The sequence below is a fragment of the Littorina saxatilis genome, linkage group LG1, assembly GCF_037325665.1.
Source record: "Littorina saxatilis isolate snail1 linkage group LG1, US_GU_Lsax_2.0, whole genome shotgun sequence".
Taxonomy (NCBI): Eukaryota; Metazoa; Mollusca; class Gastropoda; order Littorinimorpha; family Littorinidae; genus Littorina; species Littorina saxatilis.
In genome coordinates, this window is record NC_090245.1 from 21024235 (window position 1) to 21040429 (window position 16195).

Sequence of the window (16195 nt, forward strand, 5' to 3'; positions counted from 1 at the left end):
TTAATGCTTTTCATGACACAAATGGACAATAACTGATAATAAAACGGTGTTCTAAATCTCAATTCATGTTCCTTGCTGTGTGACAGCCGGGAGCTGAACTCCACCCTGTCCCGACACAGCACAGCGCTGGACAAGGCGGAGAAACAGCTGAGCGCCTACTCCTCCAACTTCACGGCTATCTACCGCGCCATGATGTTTGTGCAACGCCAGCTGGCCAAGCAGCGCAAGATCAACAAGTCCCTCAACAAAAAGCTGTCCAACGTGCTCCTGGACGTGGTGGAGGTCAACAACGTGCTCACCAGGGCCCCCAACTCGCCCGGAGAGATGATGGTCGGAGGCGGCAAGCTCCTGGCCGGGGCGGCGCACAAGAACTTTGAGGTGCAGAGCGTGGCGAAGGTCAGGTCGTGTCCGGGTGTTACGGACAAGTCCACTACGTATAGAGGTAAGCCTGGGGAATGGGGTGCGTGGTGCGTGGTGCGAGTTTTTGAGGTGGGGTGGAGAGTGCGTGTGTGTGTGGAGGAGGGGGGAGGATTTGTGTGTCTGATCTGTGGGGCTGCGTGTGTGTGTCCCCTATCTCTCCGTGTGTGTGTGTGTGTGTGTGTGTGTGTGTGTGTGTGTGTGTGTGTGTGTGTGTGTGTGTGTGTATGTGTGTGTGTGAGTGTGTGTGTGTAAGTGTGTGTGTGTATGTGTGTGAGTGTGTGGTTGTGTGTGTACGTGCGTGTGTGTGTGTGTGTGTCCAACAATTTCGTTCTTATTGTGTTATCAATTCTCATGTCAAATTTAAAAGCAATACAATGAGCCATTACAAAACTACAGGGTTTTTACCCACATAGCCCACAACAAATGGCGCCAAAACAAACCTTGTACGGCTTCTGAAGAGGCTGACACCAGTCGTTTTCAAAATGGCAAAACAACACTGCTACGCACAACAGCTGAACCAAATAAATGTGTATGGGTAGACTACCCTAGTTTTGCATTACTGCACTCTCTGTCAAAGTCATGACCAGGGCCGCGCTGAACAGAAAACATTTGTGTGTCGCAAAATGATGATGCCAACCTTTCACTTGATTGAGTTAAATGAGTTTCCTGTCCCCCGTGACATACTGTGTGTGTGTGTGTGTGTGTGTGTGTGTGTGTGTGTGTGTGTGTGTGTGTGTGTGTGTGTGTGTGTGTGTGTGTGTGTGTGTGTGTGTGTGAGAGAGAGAGAGAGAGAGAGAGAGAGAGAGAGAGAGAGAGAGAGAGAGAGAGAGAGAGAGAGAGAGAGAGAGAGAGAGAGAGAGAGGTGGGGGCCTACATGCTGGTGTTGATTTTGCGCCTACCCCCAAAACCTATCTCCCGTCACTAATGCCCCCCCCCCCCCCCGCCACACACACCCTAAATCGCACGGCTCTCGCATTTTCACTTGCGTCATAATTTCCCTGCAACCGTGGTAAGCCTACCCCGTTTCCTTTCTTTCTCTTCTATTTTCTCCCTGTTCTTTTTGTAACCAAACAAACCAAGACACGACTGGGCAGTCTGGGCGCAACAAAAAAGAAACAACATTCCCTAGGTCTCAGCTCGTGACGAGCAGTCAAGGCACTCTGACATTTTGGCCCTGCTGCATATATTTGTGCGGCGTGAGCTATTTGCCATTGATGCAACCACTATTATTCTAAGGATACAAGGGAGCTTGTACCACGATGTCTAACCAGGTCCCCAAACATCATTATTAGATAGTATTGCAGTCACGGCCTACCTTCCATATATAGAACGCAGGGGTGCTAGGGCTACATTATGTACAAACCCGAAACTGAAAATCATGCGAGTCAAACCGGAATCTTAGTCTCATGTCATGTATTTTGAATAAAATTGTGTTTAAACCAATCTTAGTTTGAATTTTTTTTTCCAAACCGGTAACTAGGATAGGAATATACGGGCGAATCAGCACCTCTGCTGACACGACGATGCTTTGTGGCTAAGCGGAAAGGAGCGAATTAACCTCTTTGACACAACCTCCCGTGGTTAATTGCTATATATGTGCTCACCCTGGCAGGCATGACTACCCCTAAATCACCTTTTCAGGAACTCAAGTCATGAAAATCAGGAACACACCATCAGAATCAGGAACACATAAGCAGCAATAAATCTGAGTCACCACAAATATTAACGGAAAAAATACAACTGACCTTTATTTACATTATATACTACAAAATGCGCACGTGTCTCCCCTCTTCTCTGGCTTGATATAGGCCTACTGCCATTTTTCAGAGTAATGTGTACAATTTAGGGATTATTTCCCTGCAGTAGGAGTGCGTCAGAACGGAATCTGCACACTGTGAGTATGATGAATGGTTGGCGAATTGCACCACTACCAGTCACAGTCATAAATCACGTTCCGTTTCGAAAGCCTGCTAGAGCGCACGTTTTTTGTTACGACACATTACAAGATCCGTCACGGACACGAGATAAATATGGTCATAGTGTTACCTTTTCGCACCCTGCCTAAAGACGCACGAATGGAAATAATCCCTAAATTGTACACAAAACGAATTTTGAATTAACAGCCACACAAGCCAGCGCTTTGCACCCAAATCAAAACAATATTGTCACGACAAATTGTAAGTTTTGAAATCTCAGAATCAACAACAAATACAAACAATGGTTGTTGTTTATTTTGTTTCGTGCATCTAAACGCAGACAGTTTTCATCGTGAGACGTTTAGCAGTGCACACCCAACCAGACATTTAGTACTTGCACTTCCAAAGCCAAGGGCGGATCTGGGGGGGGGGGGGGGGGGTTACACGGGTTACGTAACCCCCCCACCCCCCCAAAAAATAGGTAATTTATTGGCACCAGATAGCTCTATTTTGCTTCTTTGGATAAAAAAACATTTTCGGGGGGGCATGCCCCCGGACCCCCCTAGAGGCTTAGGCGCCTTCGGCGCCGTCAACTTGTATCTTCGCAGTCATATTGTAACCCCCCCCCCTCCAAAGTGAATTGATCCGCCCTTGAAAGCTATGGATGAACTTTTCATGAACCCTTTGAAACTTCTGAACTGTTTCAACTTCTGACCATTACGCCGCTCCCAACAGTCAGACTTGAACTTTGCGAAAAAAAAGTCTCCCGAGTACTTCCAGCAAATAGCCTACAATTCTTGGAAATGATCCTTAACTTTTAGAATAATCATCTTACAAAAACTGTTAGAATCATCATCTTACAAAAACTTTTAGAATCATCCTCTTACCAATCTCGTTTACGACACCAAGGACATGCAATCCAACGAGCGAGAGGACGAGAACCTTTAAACTGTGGCATCTGTCTCTTACAGCATCCCGTGCAAACATGCGCGACATCTTCAAGTGGCAAGACCCACTCCGAAAGCACGTCCGACACTATTTGTAGCGTCCCGAAATAGGCCTGACAGTGGTTACCTTGGTGTTCCCTCTCTGCACCTGGGTCTATCGGGGTGCATGTCGTATGTGGAATTCGTCGTAAAGTAATTAGTGTATACAAGTTACTTGAAACATCCTTTAATGCATGTCGATCTGGCAACCTTTGTGTAAACAAACCTTTACTTTTTGAGTGTTTTCTTTTATATTAATGTTGCAGAAGCAGAACTGCCTATCCGACAACAAAAACAAGTCGCGCAAGGCGAAATTACTACATTTAGTCAAGCTGTTGAAATCACAGAATGAACGCACTTTTTTTTTAACCGAGACAATACAGCTTTGTCAATCCCCGCGGCAGCTTTCCCGTGCAACACGAAGTGAAATTGACGAGGCAGAATAGCGCAATAGCGTACTGCGGTAAGCAGAAAAGATTCTTTTTAACTTTCTGAGCTTGTTTTGAATAAAACATATTATATCTATATGTTTTTGGAATCAGGAAATGATAAAGAATAAGATGAAACCATTTTTCGGCTCAACTTTTTACATTTTAATCGTAGCACTAATTAACCTATTTTCGTTAATTGTGATCATATTTTAAGAGTAAACATAACATATGTATATATTTTTAGATTCAGAATTTGATGAAAAATACGATGCAATCAATTTTGAATCTGTTTGCGACAATTTCATTTTAATGAAAAATTTAATGAGCAAACTCATCAATTAAGTTTTAAGCCTTCACGCTGAAATGCAATACCAAAGTCCGCGCTTCGCCGAAGATTAGTTGACCAAAATTTCAACCAATTTGGTTTAAAAATAAAAGCGTGACAGTGCCGCCTCAAGTTTCACTAAATGCCGGATATGACGTCATCGAAGACAGTCATCGGGAAAAAGAAACAAGTCGCGTAAGGCGAAAATACAACATTTAGTCAAGCTGTCGAACTCAGAGAATGAAACTGAACGCAATGCAATTTTTCAGCAAGACCGTATACTCGTAGCATCGTCAGTCCACCGCTCGTGGCAAAGGCAGTGAAATTGACAAGAAGAGCGGGGTAGTAGTTGCGCTGAGAAGGATAGCACGCTTTTCTGTACCTCTCTTCGTTTTAACTTTCTGAGCGTGTTTTTAATCCAAACATATTATATCTATATGTTTTTGGAATCAGGAACCGACAAGGAATAAGATGAAATAGTTTTTAAAACGATTTCGGAAATTTAATTTTGATCATAATTTTTATATTTTTAATTTTCAGAGCTTGTTTTTAATCCAAATATAACATATGTATATGTTTTTGGAATCAGAAAATGACGAAGAATAAGATGAAATTGTTTTTGGATCGTTTAATAAAAGAATAATTTTAATTACAAGTTTCCGATTTTTAATGACCAAACTCACTCATTAGTTTTTAAGCCACCAAGCTGAAATGCAATACCAAACCCCGGCCTTCGTCGAAGATTGCTTTGCCAAAATTTCAATCAATTTAATGGAACAAGAAGAGCAAACGCTCGATCGAGTCACTTTCGCAGTTCTGAATATTATATGAGGCATCAGATGGACAGGAAGAAATTGCTATTCACAACACAATGAGTCACGTTCACATAAAATTTGAGCCCGGTCACTTTTATAGTTTCCGAGAAAAGCCCAACGTTAATTTGTGTGTTGCCGAACAGAAAAGGCTAGTTATCTCCCTTGTTTTTCTGATAACGTTCGTAAAAGGCTACAGATGTAAATACTTTGATGTAAAGAATAATCCTACAAAGTTTCAATCACATCCGATGAACTTTGTCAAAGATATAAAATGTCTAATTTTTCCTTTGACGCTGACCTGTGACCTTGAAAAAGGTCAAAGGTCAACGAAACCATCGTTAAAGTGTAGAGGTCATTGGAGGTCACGACTAAACAAAATATGAGCCCGATCGCTTTGATAGTTTCCGAGAAAAGTCCAACGTTAAGGTGGTGTCTACGGACGGCCGGCCGGCCGGCCGGCCGGACGGCCGGCCGGACAGACTAACACTGACCGATTACATAGAGTCACTTTTTCTCAAGTGACTCAAAAATGAGGGTGTGACAGTGCCGCCTCAACTTTTACAAAAAGCCGGATATGACGTCATCAAAGGTATTTATCGAAAAAAAGAAAAAAAGGTCCGGGGATATCATACCCAGGAACTCTCATGTCAAATTTCATAAAGATCGGCCCAGTAGTTTAGTCTGAATCGCTCTACACACACACAGACAGACAGACAGACAGACAGACAGACAGACAGACAGACAGACAGACACACACACACACACACACACACACACACACACACACACACACACACATACACCACGACACTCGTCTCGATTCCCCCCTCTATGTTAAAACATTTAGTCAAAACTTGACTAAATGTACAAATCGTATCAGTAGGCAGATCTGTAACATGGTGTACACATAAGCGGCCTTTACTTCAGGAAGACCGACATACGTTTATGTTCCAAAGCAACTGCCACCCCCCCCCCCCCCCCCATTCTTCTTACGCACCTTTTCGCCCCCGCCTCCACCCCCTTTTAACCAGCAACCTGCAATCGAGAAACAGCCCACAACAAAATGGGAGTTTCATACAATCTATAACATATTCTGACCCGATTCGATACAATCTCGACCTCACTCCATAAGTGTCAAAGATGATCCGTGTTCACTGTCGTTCTGTAATGGGCAGACTTTCGACATTCAGCTTATCACCAGGTCATCTCTCTTCTCCTCACAACCAATTCTGGAGTGCGTACGGGGCTTCTTTTACAGTTTTTGCGGCCAGTGTCAGATGGCTTCTTACATTTTTTTGCGGTCATTGACACCAGTCGCTAACATGCTATCATGCGGGGTGTGAAAACCTGTCCAATTTTGTTTTACGGAGACAGACACCATGAGGGTGACATTCACTCTTCCTTGATTCATATTTTATTTTTCTACCTCCACACCTCGTGCCGTAACGCCTGTCACGTTTCCTGAATTACAGATTCAAGCGTATACCATAGACATATGCTGGCACACGCTTTTCATCAGGTATCTAGATAATTTCACCATTCACGACACAGGACCTACTTCAGAACCCTTGAAATGACTACATTGATAGGACTGCTTTCTAAAACACCATCTGCATCATTGTAAAGAATTTCAAACGTTGAAGCGATGCCGTGAATGCCAACAAAGACTAAACACGTCGACAACAAGAGCACCCTCAAATCGATGGTCGGAAGTTATCGCCTTCTAAAATTCGCTGTTTGGGAATAGACTGACAGATGAAGACATAATTATGTCCCATGTGTATTTTTCTAACACCAGACCGTTCAGATCCACGTTACTGACACCACTTGAAAATCTCTGGTGCAAATAAACTCTGCGGGAGGGACAATGAGCCCTTTACGGAGAGCTCGTCATGTCATGTCATGTCATGTCTTATATAATCTCGACATCTTCATTGGCATATATGTCAGTTCATTGTTCTGCCCTATGATGCATAGAATGCAGAAAATGCAGTCTCGAGTTCTTGGATAATCGTGTTGCAATACATGTGTAGCGTAGAGGTATGGCATCTTCCTTGGCATAAAAAAATTTGTCTGCATTTACATCTAGGAACAAAGCTATCTCCATTCCTCGGATTATTGCGTCGTAACGACTGTATGACAGAGATGATGTGATGTTAACAGGTTCATAAGGTGTACAGCATTCTTCAAGGCCCATAAAGTATGCCATTAACTCTGGAATTTATCGGATCATCTTTCTGTGTTGAGAGAGAGGCATAACTCTCACTCGGTGTAGATGCAGTTTGGTTGACAGACAAAGAGTGTGTATCACATGAAGCACAGATGTTGAGATAAACACTGTTGGATACTTTTCATTCAATACACGGTGATGCTATCTCAAAGACGTAAAGGGACACATTTGTGGTCATGCTGTGCGTAGCCCGGTATTCTACACGGCTTTGCAAAATAAGCTTGGATTCCAACCCCCTTTTTTTAAGAAAAACAGAAAAAAGGCCCCTTGAACGTTTTATGAATAATTTAGTGTATAAATGTGAACAGTTCCGTGAAAGCTTGTATCTAAATAATCCATGTGTGTTATCGGAATTCAAAGCTAGAAAGAGAGAGAGAGAAAATGTCAAGCTCCGCACAAAACGCAACCCTAAAAAAAGAACTCTACGGAATAAACAATTAATTCTTTGTTTCCCATTTCAAAATGCCAATCAAATGTGTCATACAACACACAATTGGTACAGGTTGGAGGTTCAAGGAAGAAAAAAGCTGAGTCGGTTGACAATTTTTCCCTTTCTAAAGACTTTTGTACAAGCACAAACTGAACAATTCCAGGCTTCTAGTACACTCCTTTACACTTTGTTGCTGTGTGGTTTCTTAACCCCCCTGGGGCCAAAACCTATCAAAAACTGGTGAAACTTGAAACTGTAATCAGAGCACTGACGAGGTTGTATGAAATACCAATCAAAACCAATGCTCTGCGCACTGAACTGCCTCTATCTAATCCCAAAGTCCAGACGCACGTGGCCCTGAACCTTTTCCTCTTGCATGAAAGCACAATCTCAAATAGAAAGTGAAACTGATGATTCGTAAACTAGGGTCCAGGCATAATACAACGTAAAGCTATTTACCGCACTGTCACGTTGGCTTTGTCGGTACGGAGGAGAGATAATCACTGACTGACAGTTTTCTTCTTCTTCAAAGGGTTTACTTAATTATATCCCATGACCTCCCTTCTTTGTCTCTGTTACTTCAGTATGGGTATATATGTTGTATTTTTATAGCTCAATAAATACATCATGGACTCAAAAAAATATATGATAGTGCAGATTCCGATTTGGGCGAAGAACTACTTTGCTCCCGACCTTTGACCTCGCGCCGAACAATGTGACACATTTGTATGAAGTTCCAAAATCGTATTGCACGGCTCAGAAAACCATATCAGTTGCACGCAAAAATGAATCTCAGAACTGATCTGATGTATGAGATGCAATAAGCAAACGTTTCTTTCATTATGAAAGCAATGCAGGTGGGAAAAAACGAACATTCAACTTACAAGATAACCAGATGCTAGCGAACCAAAACAAAAACACGAGTACCCTCCCCTTGCTTCGTTAGCAGACGACTTTTGAGAATCTGTCAGACCGTCCTTACCTGGCACGGTTGGGCTTCGCTATCATCAGCTGTTTCACGTGTTTTGCGAGCAAGTCTACTCTTTTGCCTGGCTCTGCAGTAAGTCCACATTGGCGATGAAGGTATCTAAGAACTTAACATGTGTGTATTTTTCCGTAATCCAGTCATATTCTTTCAAAATGCAATCAAGCGGCGGTGACAGACTTGGGTCCTGTTTTCATCGCATCAATACCAGTTTAGGTTCATGCAAACACACTCGCAAAACAGTTTATCATGTAGATACATTTCAAATAGGGAGCAAATGGTTAAATCTACATATGTGTTCCCTAAAATTTGCTTCTCTGTCAATAAGACTAATTGTATAATAATGCGTTCGAAAAAAAACAACGTGGAATCGATTCTGAATCGAGTCGAGTAAGCCAAATGGGGGCCAAACCGGTTTCCCCGTTCCGCCGACCTGAAACGCAAAAGAATTGTGCGCTTCAACTAAATGGATTTCTATACGACTTCATTACTTTCTTGCAACTTATGAACCTTTACTTAACGCTTTTAAACGGTCTGAAAGTAGTGTTACCGCGTACTTATAGATGCACTCATTCGTTTTATTTTTTCAGCGACGGTCACTTAGTTTAAGGTTGCAAAAAGGCCATGTCTCGCTGAAAACACTGTTTCACACTCCACAGATCGCAAAAGTGCCGCTAGTAGTCTACACTTTGTGTTTGATGGTAGAATGGGATATACAGATTACAACACTCGTGGTTTTTTATATGGCTTGTATTTCAGTCAAGACCCAGCGGGAATATCAATCGAGAGCCACTCGCCAAAGGCTCGTGTCTCCCGATGATATTCATCCGCTGGGTCTTGACTGAAATACAAGCCATATAAAAAACCACTCGTGTTGTAACCTATACATATACTCTGTTGTGTTAGCAATTTTGTGTCGATAACAGGCTGGGTAGGGAGGGACACATACACGTAGCACAAAAGAGGGAGGTGTGTGAAGCTGGGGTGGGGGGGGGGGGGGTGTCAAGGGCAGTAACCGTTACAGTCCACTGAACTTAGCACGATTCCAAACAAATTCTAACTTTTTAAAGATGGCATCCTGAGAGAGAGAGAGAGAGAGAGAGAGAGAGAGAGAGAGAGAGAGAGAGAGAGAGAGAGAGAGAGAGAGAGAGAGAGAGAGAGAGAGAGAGAGAGAGAGAGAGAGAGAGGTCTGAAGTCTGAATGTTTTAATGAGTAGGCCTTGGGCCCTTTTCATGGAGATGAGCACATCTCAAGCACTAGCATACAAATGCACATAGTAAACAAAAACAAGAACATCCTACTAGTATCGCCCTGTTTCGTTTACGGATTATGGATTACGAATGGAAAGCGCCTTCATGACAAATGTAGAAAAACGTAGCAATAGCGGCTTACTAGTGTTTGAAAACAGCATGGTTAATTTAAACAATGATGGGATTCTAGTGTATTTTCGTGGAAATAAGCATGCTTTTTGTTTTGTCTGGATTAAGAGCCATGTGGTTTAATTCGGTCCACGCTAAAAGCTCGTTAACACTTTCTTGAAGTTGTTTTGACAATACCTTCACATTTGAGTGGGACGTGTGAATAGTGGTATCATCAGAGAGAGAGAGAGATTTCGGATTCGGATGAGAGAGAGAGAGAGAGAGAGAGAGAGAGAGAGAGAGAGAGAGAGAGAGAGAGAGAGAGAGAGAGAGAGAGAGAGAGAGAGAGAGAGAGCTCTCTCCCCCAATAGACCCTCCATGGTCATAGTATGTTTGCTTATGTTTGGTCGTTATCTTTTCCTGTGCGTGTATTGTATGTTTGGTCGTTTTCTTTGCCTGTGCATGTATAGTTTGTTGGTTATGTTTGGTCGGTTTCTTTGCCTGTGCGTGTATGGTATGCTTGGTCGATGTGTGTATTGTAAAGCGCTGAGAGTAGACAATTTTCTAGAATAGCGCTATAGAAGTTTGCATTATTATTATTATTATTTTAATAGACCCTCCCTGTATGGCTCTAATTGAAAGCTTTGCAAAACACTGAAATGCGCAGTGCATTCCGTGAAAACATGGGGACTCTCAGATCTGGCCATGCAGGCTTTTACGTGGGATACAGACATCTCTCAACTTTCCTTTATTTGGTGTTTAACGTCGTTTTCGACCGTTCAAGGTTATATCGCGACGGATCTCTCAACTTGGAAACGTACAACAACAAAAGAAGAAGTAAACATCTACACTGCTTCCTGTACAAAGTGGGGATTTTCTCCATGAATAACTGTCACAGACTGCTATCATGCAGTATCCGTTAAGAAATTAACTCAAGAAAAAAAAGCATTTCCTTTGTATAGAAAGCACCTATAGGTTGTGGGTTGTTGGTGTGGGTGCAAGTGCAGGGATACTATTTTCCCATGTATAAAAGCCTGGGCCGATCTGAGATGGTGAGTCGAATCGTTTACACGGGAAGGACTGTGCCTTTAAACACACCTTCCTGCTCAGAGGAAATTTACATGAGAATACACAGTTTTGGAACAGAAATGTGAAAGTAACTCTTGAAAATCATCAGATGTGAAAAAATTATGCAGCTTTTTAAGTTCTGAGTTTTCTCGTTTCGCTTTTGTGCGTGTAACTATGTAACCCACCCCAATGTCTACTTATTGTGGGGCAACCACCTCCAGAGTGAACACAAAGGACACGCAGCGCATCTATTGCCCCAAGCCGTCTTCACGCTGACAGGGGGAGACGAAAATGCATGCACGGTATGTGTTTGGCAGGCTGTCGCCGTCAAAAGGAGGTATTGTTAGAAAAAGAAGAGAGGGGGAAAAAAGCAAAAAAGAAGACGATTATGAAGATCAAGTAAAGAAAAGAAAAGAAAAGAGAAAAAAAAATCGTTTCACCGCCACTATTCTCCCTTTTCTTCCCACATCACCTTTCTCCCACTCGCTCCTTGTTCCCGCATCATTACACCTAGATCTTCTGAAGAAGAACAGATATATAATTATCATGCTTTTGTTTCCTCTAACCGCACCCCATGTTCTCCCTGTGAAGAAGCAGGAGTAGGGACAATAAAATCACGCCGCAAAACGCGAATGAAGACCCCTATCTGGAAGGATGTATTTATTTTCCCATGTCAACACCTGGAAAGATCTGTGCTAAAGAACATGATGATTACATGGCAAACGAGGGGATATCTTTAATAATACCTACTTTCCTGTGTAAGCCATTTTTTAAGTCACAATTAGTCCAGGTTAGTAAAGCTTTTACATGGAATAAGAACAACTTTACAGTTAAACACTCTGGCTGCCTTTTGTGCGGAGTGAGAATTTGTTTTATTTGAGATATTTAATGGCGGAGTTGACAATCGTGTCTATCGATGAAGTTTAAGGATTTGTATTAACGTTTGCACAAAAAAGCAGCTTGGCTGTTGATTTGTGTAATGTGTACTAGCAGGAGGATCCTCTAACCCAATGCAAAGGCCTAGATATACCTGTGGTGCTTTCGTGGCGGTTTGCAGGGGAATGGTTCAATCACACACAGTCACATGAGAAGGGAAGGTGGGTTCAACTGATAAACATGTCCATAAAACTGGAAGATAAACAGAAATCATGATGAATGTGTTAATCAGATGCTACCTTTATACCTGTTCCCCACCCTGTTGACTTTTCATGGCCAGGTCAAGCCGACACAGCTGCAGGCACTAAATTCTTGGACGATGACTTCTGTCTACATTTTTCCAGAGTCCAAATGCACGAGAAATGTAGAAAAACGTATCAATAGCGGCTTACTAGTGTTTGAAAACAGCATGGTTAATTTAAACAATGATGGGATTCTAGTGTATTTTCGTGGAATATAATATTCTCTTAACTCAGCATATTTAGGGCATACTAAAACAAAGTGGACTTCCTCTTCAACACTGCCACAACAAAATGGACAAGCTAAATCAGCGGAGGTTGCATTTAAAGTAAAGCGAAATCGATGCACTTTCAGAGGAGATACTCCCAATCTAAGTCTAATCAGAAGATTTCTAGCTTTAATATGTTTCAAATCACTTAAATAGTTGGATAATGTTAGGGTTGATTTGAAGGTTCTGTACAGAGAGAAACGTTCACTTCCTTGTACATTTTCAAGCCAGGTTTGCTTATAGGATGAAATAAGTGTTTCTTTAAATGCTGTTAGGAACGCCCTCTCATCGCCAACACCTTGGTTTTCCCATACTTCATCAAAACCGTACATGTACAGAGTGTAACAGATCGAGGAGGCCCATGTTTTCTTATTTTGTTCATGGAGATATTTCAGCATTTTATATGCCTTTTATACGCGATGATGTGGCATCCTCAATATACGTAGCCAATAACGAATGCATTTAACAAAGCTGTTCTTATCCCATGTTCAAGCCAGGCCAGATCTGAGACGGTCAGGCGAATTGTTTTCACGAGGCGAAGTGGGCCTTTAAACCTGTGAGTGAGTATGTGTGTGTGTGTGTGGAGAGAGAGAGAGAGAGAGAGAGAGAGAGAGAGAGAGAGAGAGAGAGAGAGAGAGAGAGAGATAGAGATAGAGAGATAGAGAGAGAGAGAGATAGAGAGAGAGATAGAGAAAGAGAGAGATAGAGAGAGAGATAGAGAGAGATAGAGAGAGATAGAGAGATAGAGAGAGAGAGAGAGAGAGAGAGAGAGAGAGAGAGAGAGAGAGAGAGAGAGAGAGAGAGAGAGAGAGAGAGAGAGAGAGAGAGAGAGAGAGAGAGAGAGAGAATCCGAATGTTTTATTCGCGAAAACACATGTTTATAGCGAAAGGGTGTTGTGGGGTTGGGATGTCGAAGTACAAAGCTTTCTATATACCGAAGCATGCACGATCGCGCAGAGTTCTCGCTACTGGAAGTCCGATAGAGAGTCCACTGCATTTGTCAGAGTCAGGGATACCTTGACTCACACTGCACACCAATACCATGCATCATCATGATTTGATCAGTCCTTCAGTCTTTTGTTTTCTTCCCTGTGGTGACAGATATTGTGTGACGGCCCTTTTCAGCATTAGAGAACCAAGAATGAAAACATCACGGTGTTTGAAACTGTTCATCCTAAGTAAAAGCGGACTACGCGAGACACTATTCTCAGATCTTCTTCCAGTTCTTCTTTGTACAATTCAGCGTACCGATCTTTGCTGATCGGGGGCAATGTCCGAAGACACGACATGGCATGTTTCTGAAGCTTGGTCATGCTGTCTGACTGATCGAAGAACCAGCGTTTACGATCTGTGTTGAAATCATACATGAGCACAACATCATCACTTTTGCAGTACAAACTCTGGGTGCCAATAATTATGTTCTTCAAATACAAAAGTATCAAAATATTCATTTCTTCTTCTATCGCGGAGAAGTCTTTGTTTACGGCGGTCTCTCAGTTCACTAGCCAGCAGCTTGATGTGTCTGATGTCAATACCTCTTTCAGACGTTATCTTTTCCATGTGTTCCAGACTCTCACTGTTGTCGTCTGTCTGATTTACCGCACTATCATGCGAACAGTCTTTGGTCTGCCAACCACTTGCGCCCAAACACATGGTGTCGTCTCTATTGTTTACATGTTCCTCTCCACTGCGCCTAGTGTAAGTGGCAGGCGGTGGGTCTGTCTCACGTGCAGAGCGTGGCGTGTCAACACAGGAATGTGTACTGTCATGTTGTGACGGAGGCATGAACTCAGGGGTGGCTAAAAATAGACCGCATGGCGAAGTATGCCTACTGTCAACAATGTTATCACTTGCCTTATTTTCTTGTTCCTGTCTTTTGTTTGTTTCTGTGGAGCACTGTGTCACAATGTTTTCTGTTCTTGTTTCGTCAGTCCGTGAAGTAGCACGCCTGTCTTCTGCCCTTTTCTTGTCGCGGCGTATCTGTGACGGGGGTTTGCGTCTCCACGCGCCCACTGGTAATGTCGGCTCGCCATCTTGTTGATCTGCGGAGTTGAAGCGAAGCACGACGACAGGTTTGTCGCCTTCGCCCGTCACCTTCCAGGAGATAAGAGCGTGGTCCGCGATAATGGTGGTCAGAATAGACTCCACAGTTTTAGGTAGGCCTAAAACTGACATCTTAGTGGCTGTTGTTGCTGAAAATGTCCGAGAGAGAGAGAGAGAGAGAGAGAGAGAGAGAGAGAGAGGTGAAGAATGAGGGTTAGCATGTACCCGTGTCCACACCAACTGTCTGTTTCAATTAACACATGATAAAAGCTTTGCCTCTGTCAGAGAGTACAAGGAGACCGCTCAACGGTTAATTTCAATTAAGGCAGATGTAAGACCTTTCTTCCTGGTCAGAGCACCTTGACATGATTTTAGTCTGTCTGTCATGGCATCAGTAATCACACTGTGTATCCTCCCCCCCTCCTCCCCGAAAACAAAAACAAAAACCCAACAACAACAACAACAACCTCTCCCATCATACCCCGTGTCTACCCTTTTCGATTTCTGCTTTCTTCTGACGTCAAGCAAAATGAAGAGGATCAGGCATTTTTGCAACGCTAGTTCTTATGTTTTTCTACTTCGCGTTACTGTGGTCGTGTTCCCAGCGATTTGTTTTTCCAGTGTGAGTGGGGAGGGAGGGTGGGAGGGGAGGGGAGGGAGGGGGGGGGGGGGGGGTGGAGGGAGGAGGGGAGGGAAGGGGGGGGGAGGGAGGGGGGAGGGGGGGGGGAGGGGGGATTTCCCTGGTGCTTGTCGAATGCACTATTTTGATGCAGTTTGTGCAAACATGGAAACTAAAATACTCTACCTGAATATTATTCATGTTATGTTTTTTTTCTCTTGCACAAAAAGAAGAAACAAGTCGCGTAAGGCGAAAATACAATATTTAGTCAAGTAGCTGTCGAACTCAGAGAATGAAACTGAACGCAACGCAACGCAGCAAGACCGTATACTCGTAGCATCGTCACTCCACCGCCCGTGGCAAAGGCAGTGCCCGTGGAATTGACAAGAAGAGCGGGGTATTCGTTGCGCTGAGAAGGATAGCACGCTTTTCTGTACCTCTCTTCGTTTTAACTTTCTGAGCGTGTTTTTAATCCAAACATATCATATCTATATATTTTTGGAATCAGGAACCGACAAGGAATAAGATGAAAGTGTTTTTAAATTGATTTCGAAAAAAAAAATTTGATAATAATTTTTATATATTTAATTTTCAGAGCTTGTTTTTAATCCGAATATAACATATTTATATGTTTTTGGAATCAGCAAATGATGGAGAATAAGATAAACGTAAATTTGGATCGTTTTATAAATTTTTATTTTTTTTTACAATTTTCAGATTTTTAATGACCAAAGTCATTAATTAATTTTTAAGCCACCAAGCTGAAATGCAATACCGAACCCCGGGCTTCGTCGAAGATTACTTGACCAAAATTTCAACCAATTTGGTTGAGAAATGAGGGCGTGACAGTGCCGCCTCAACTTTCACGAAAAGCCGGATATGACGTCATCAGACTTTTATCAAAAAAATGAAAAAAACGTTCGGGGATTTCATACCCAGGAACTCTCATGTCAAATTTCATAAAGATCGGTCCAGTAGTTTAGTCTGAATCGCTCTACACACACACACACACGCACACACGCACGCACACACACACACACGCACATACACCACGACCCTCGTTTCGATTCCCCCTCGATGTTAAAATATTTAGTCAAAACTTGACTAAATATAAAAAGGTCAACA

The 16195-nt window shown here is 42.7% G+C and overlaps 2 protein-coding genes across 3 annotated transcripts in view; one reads left to right on the forward strand and one right to left on the reverse strand.

Moving 5' to 3' along the window:
- The window catches only part of LOC138964708 (protein disulfide-isomerase TMX3-like), a 135158-nt gene that overhangs the window by 68662 nt on the left and 50301 nt on the right, over nt 1-16195 (reverse strand). The window lies entirely within an intron of this gene.
- Nucleotides 1-16195, forward strand: part of LOC138964694 (fibroleukin-like) — a 56612-nt gene that overhangs the window by 11498 nt on the left and 28919 nt on the right. For both annotated transcript variants that reach the window (XM_070336728.1, XM_070336721.1), the window contains exon 3: nt 87-442. In XM_070336728.1, the coding sequence (XP_070192829.1) occupies nt 87-442 (356 nt within the window). The remainder of the gene's footprint in view (nt 1-86; nt 443-16195) is intronic.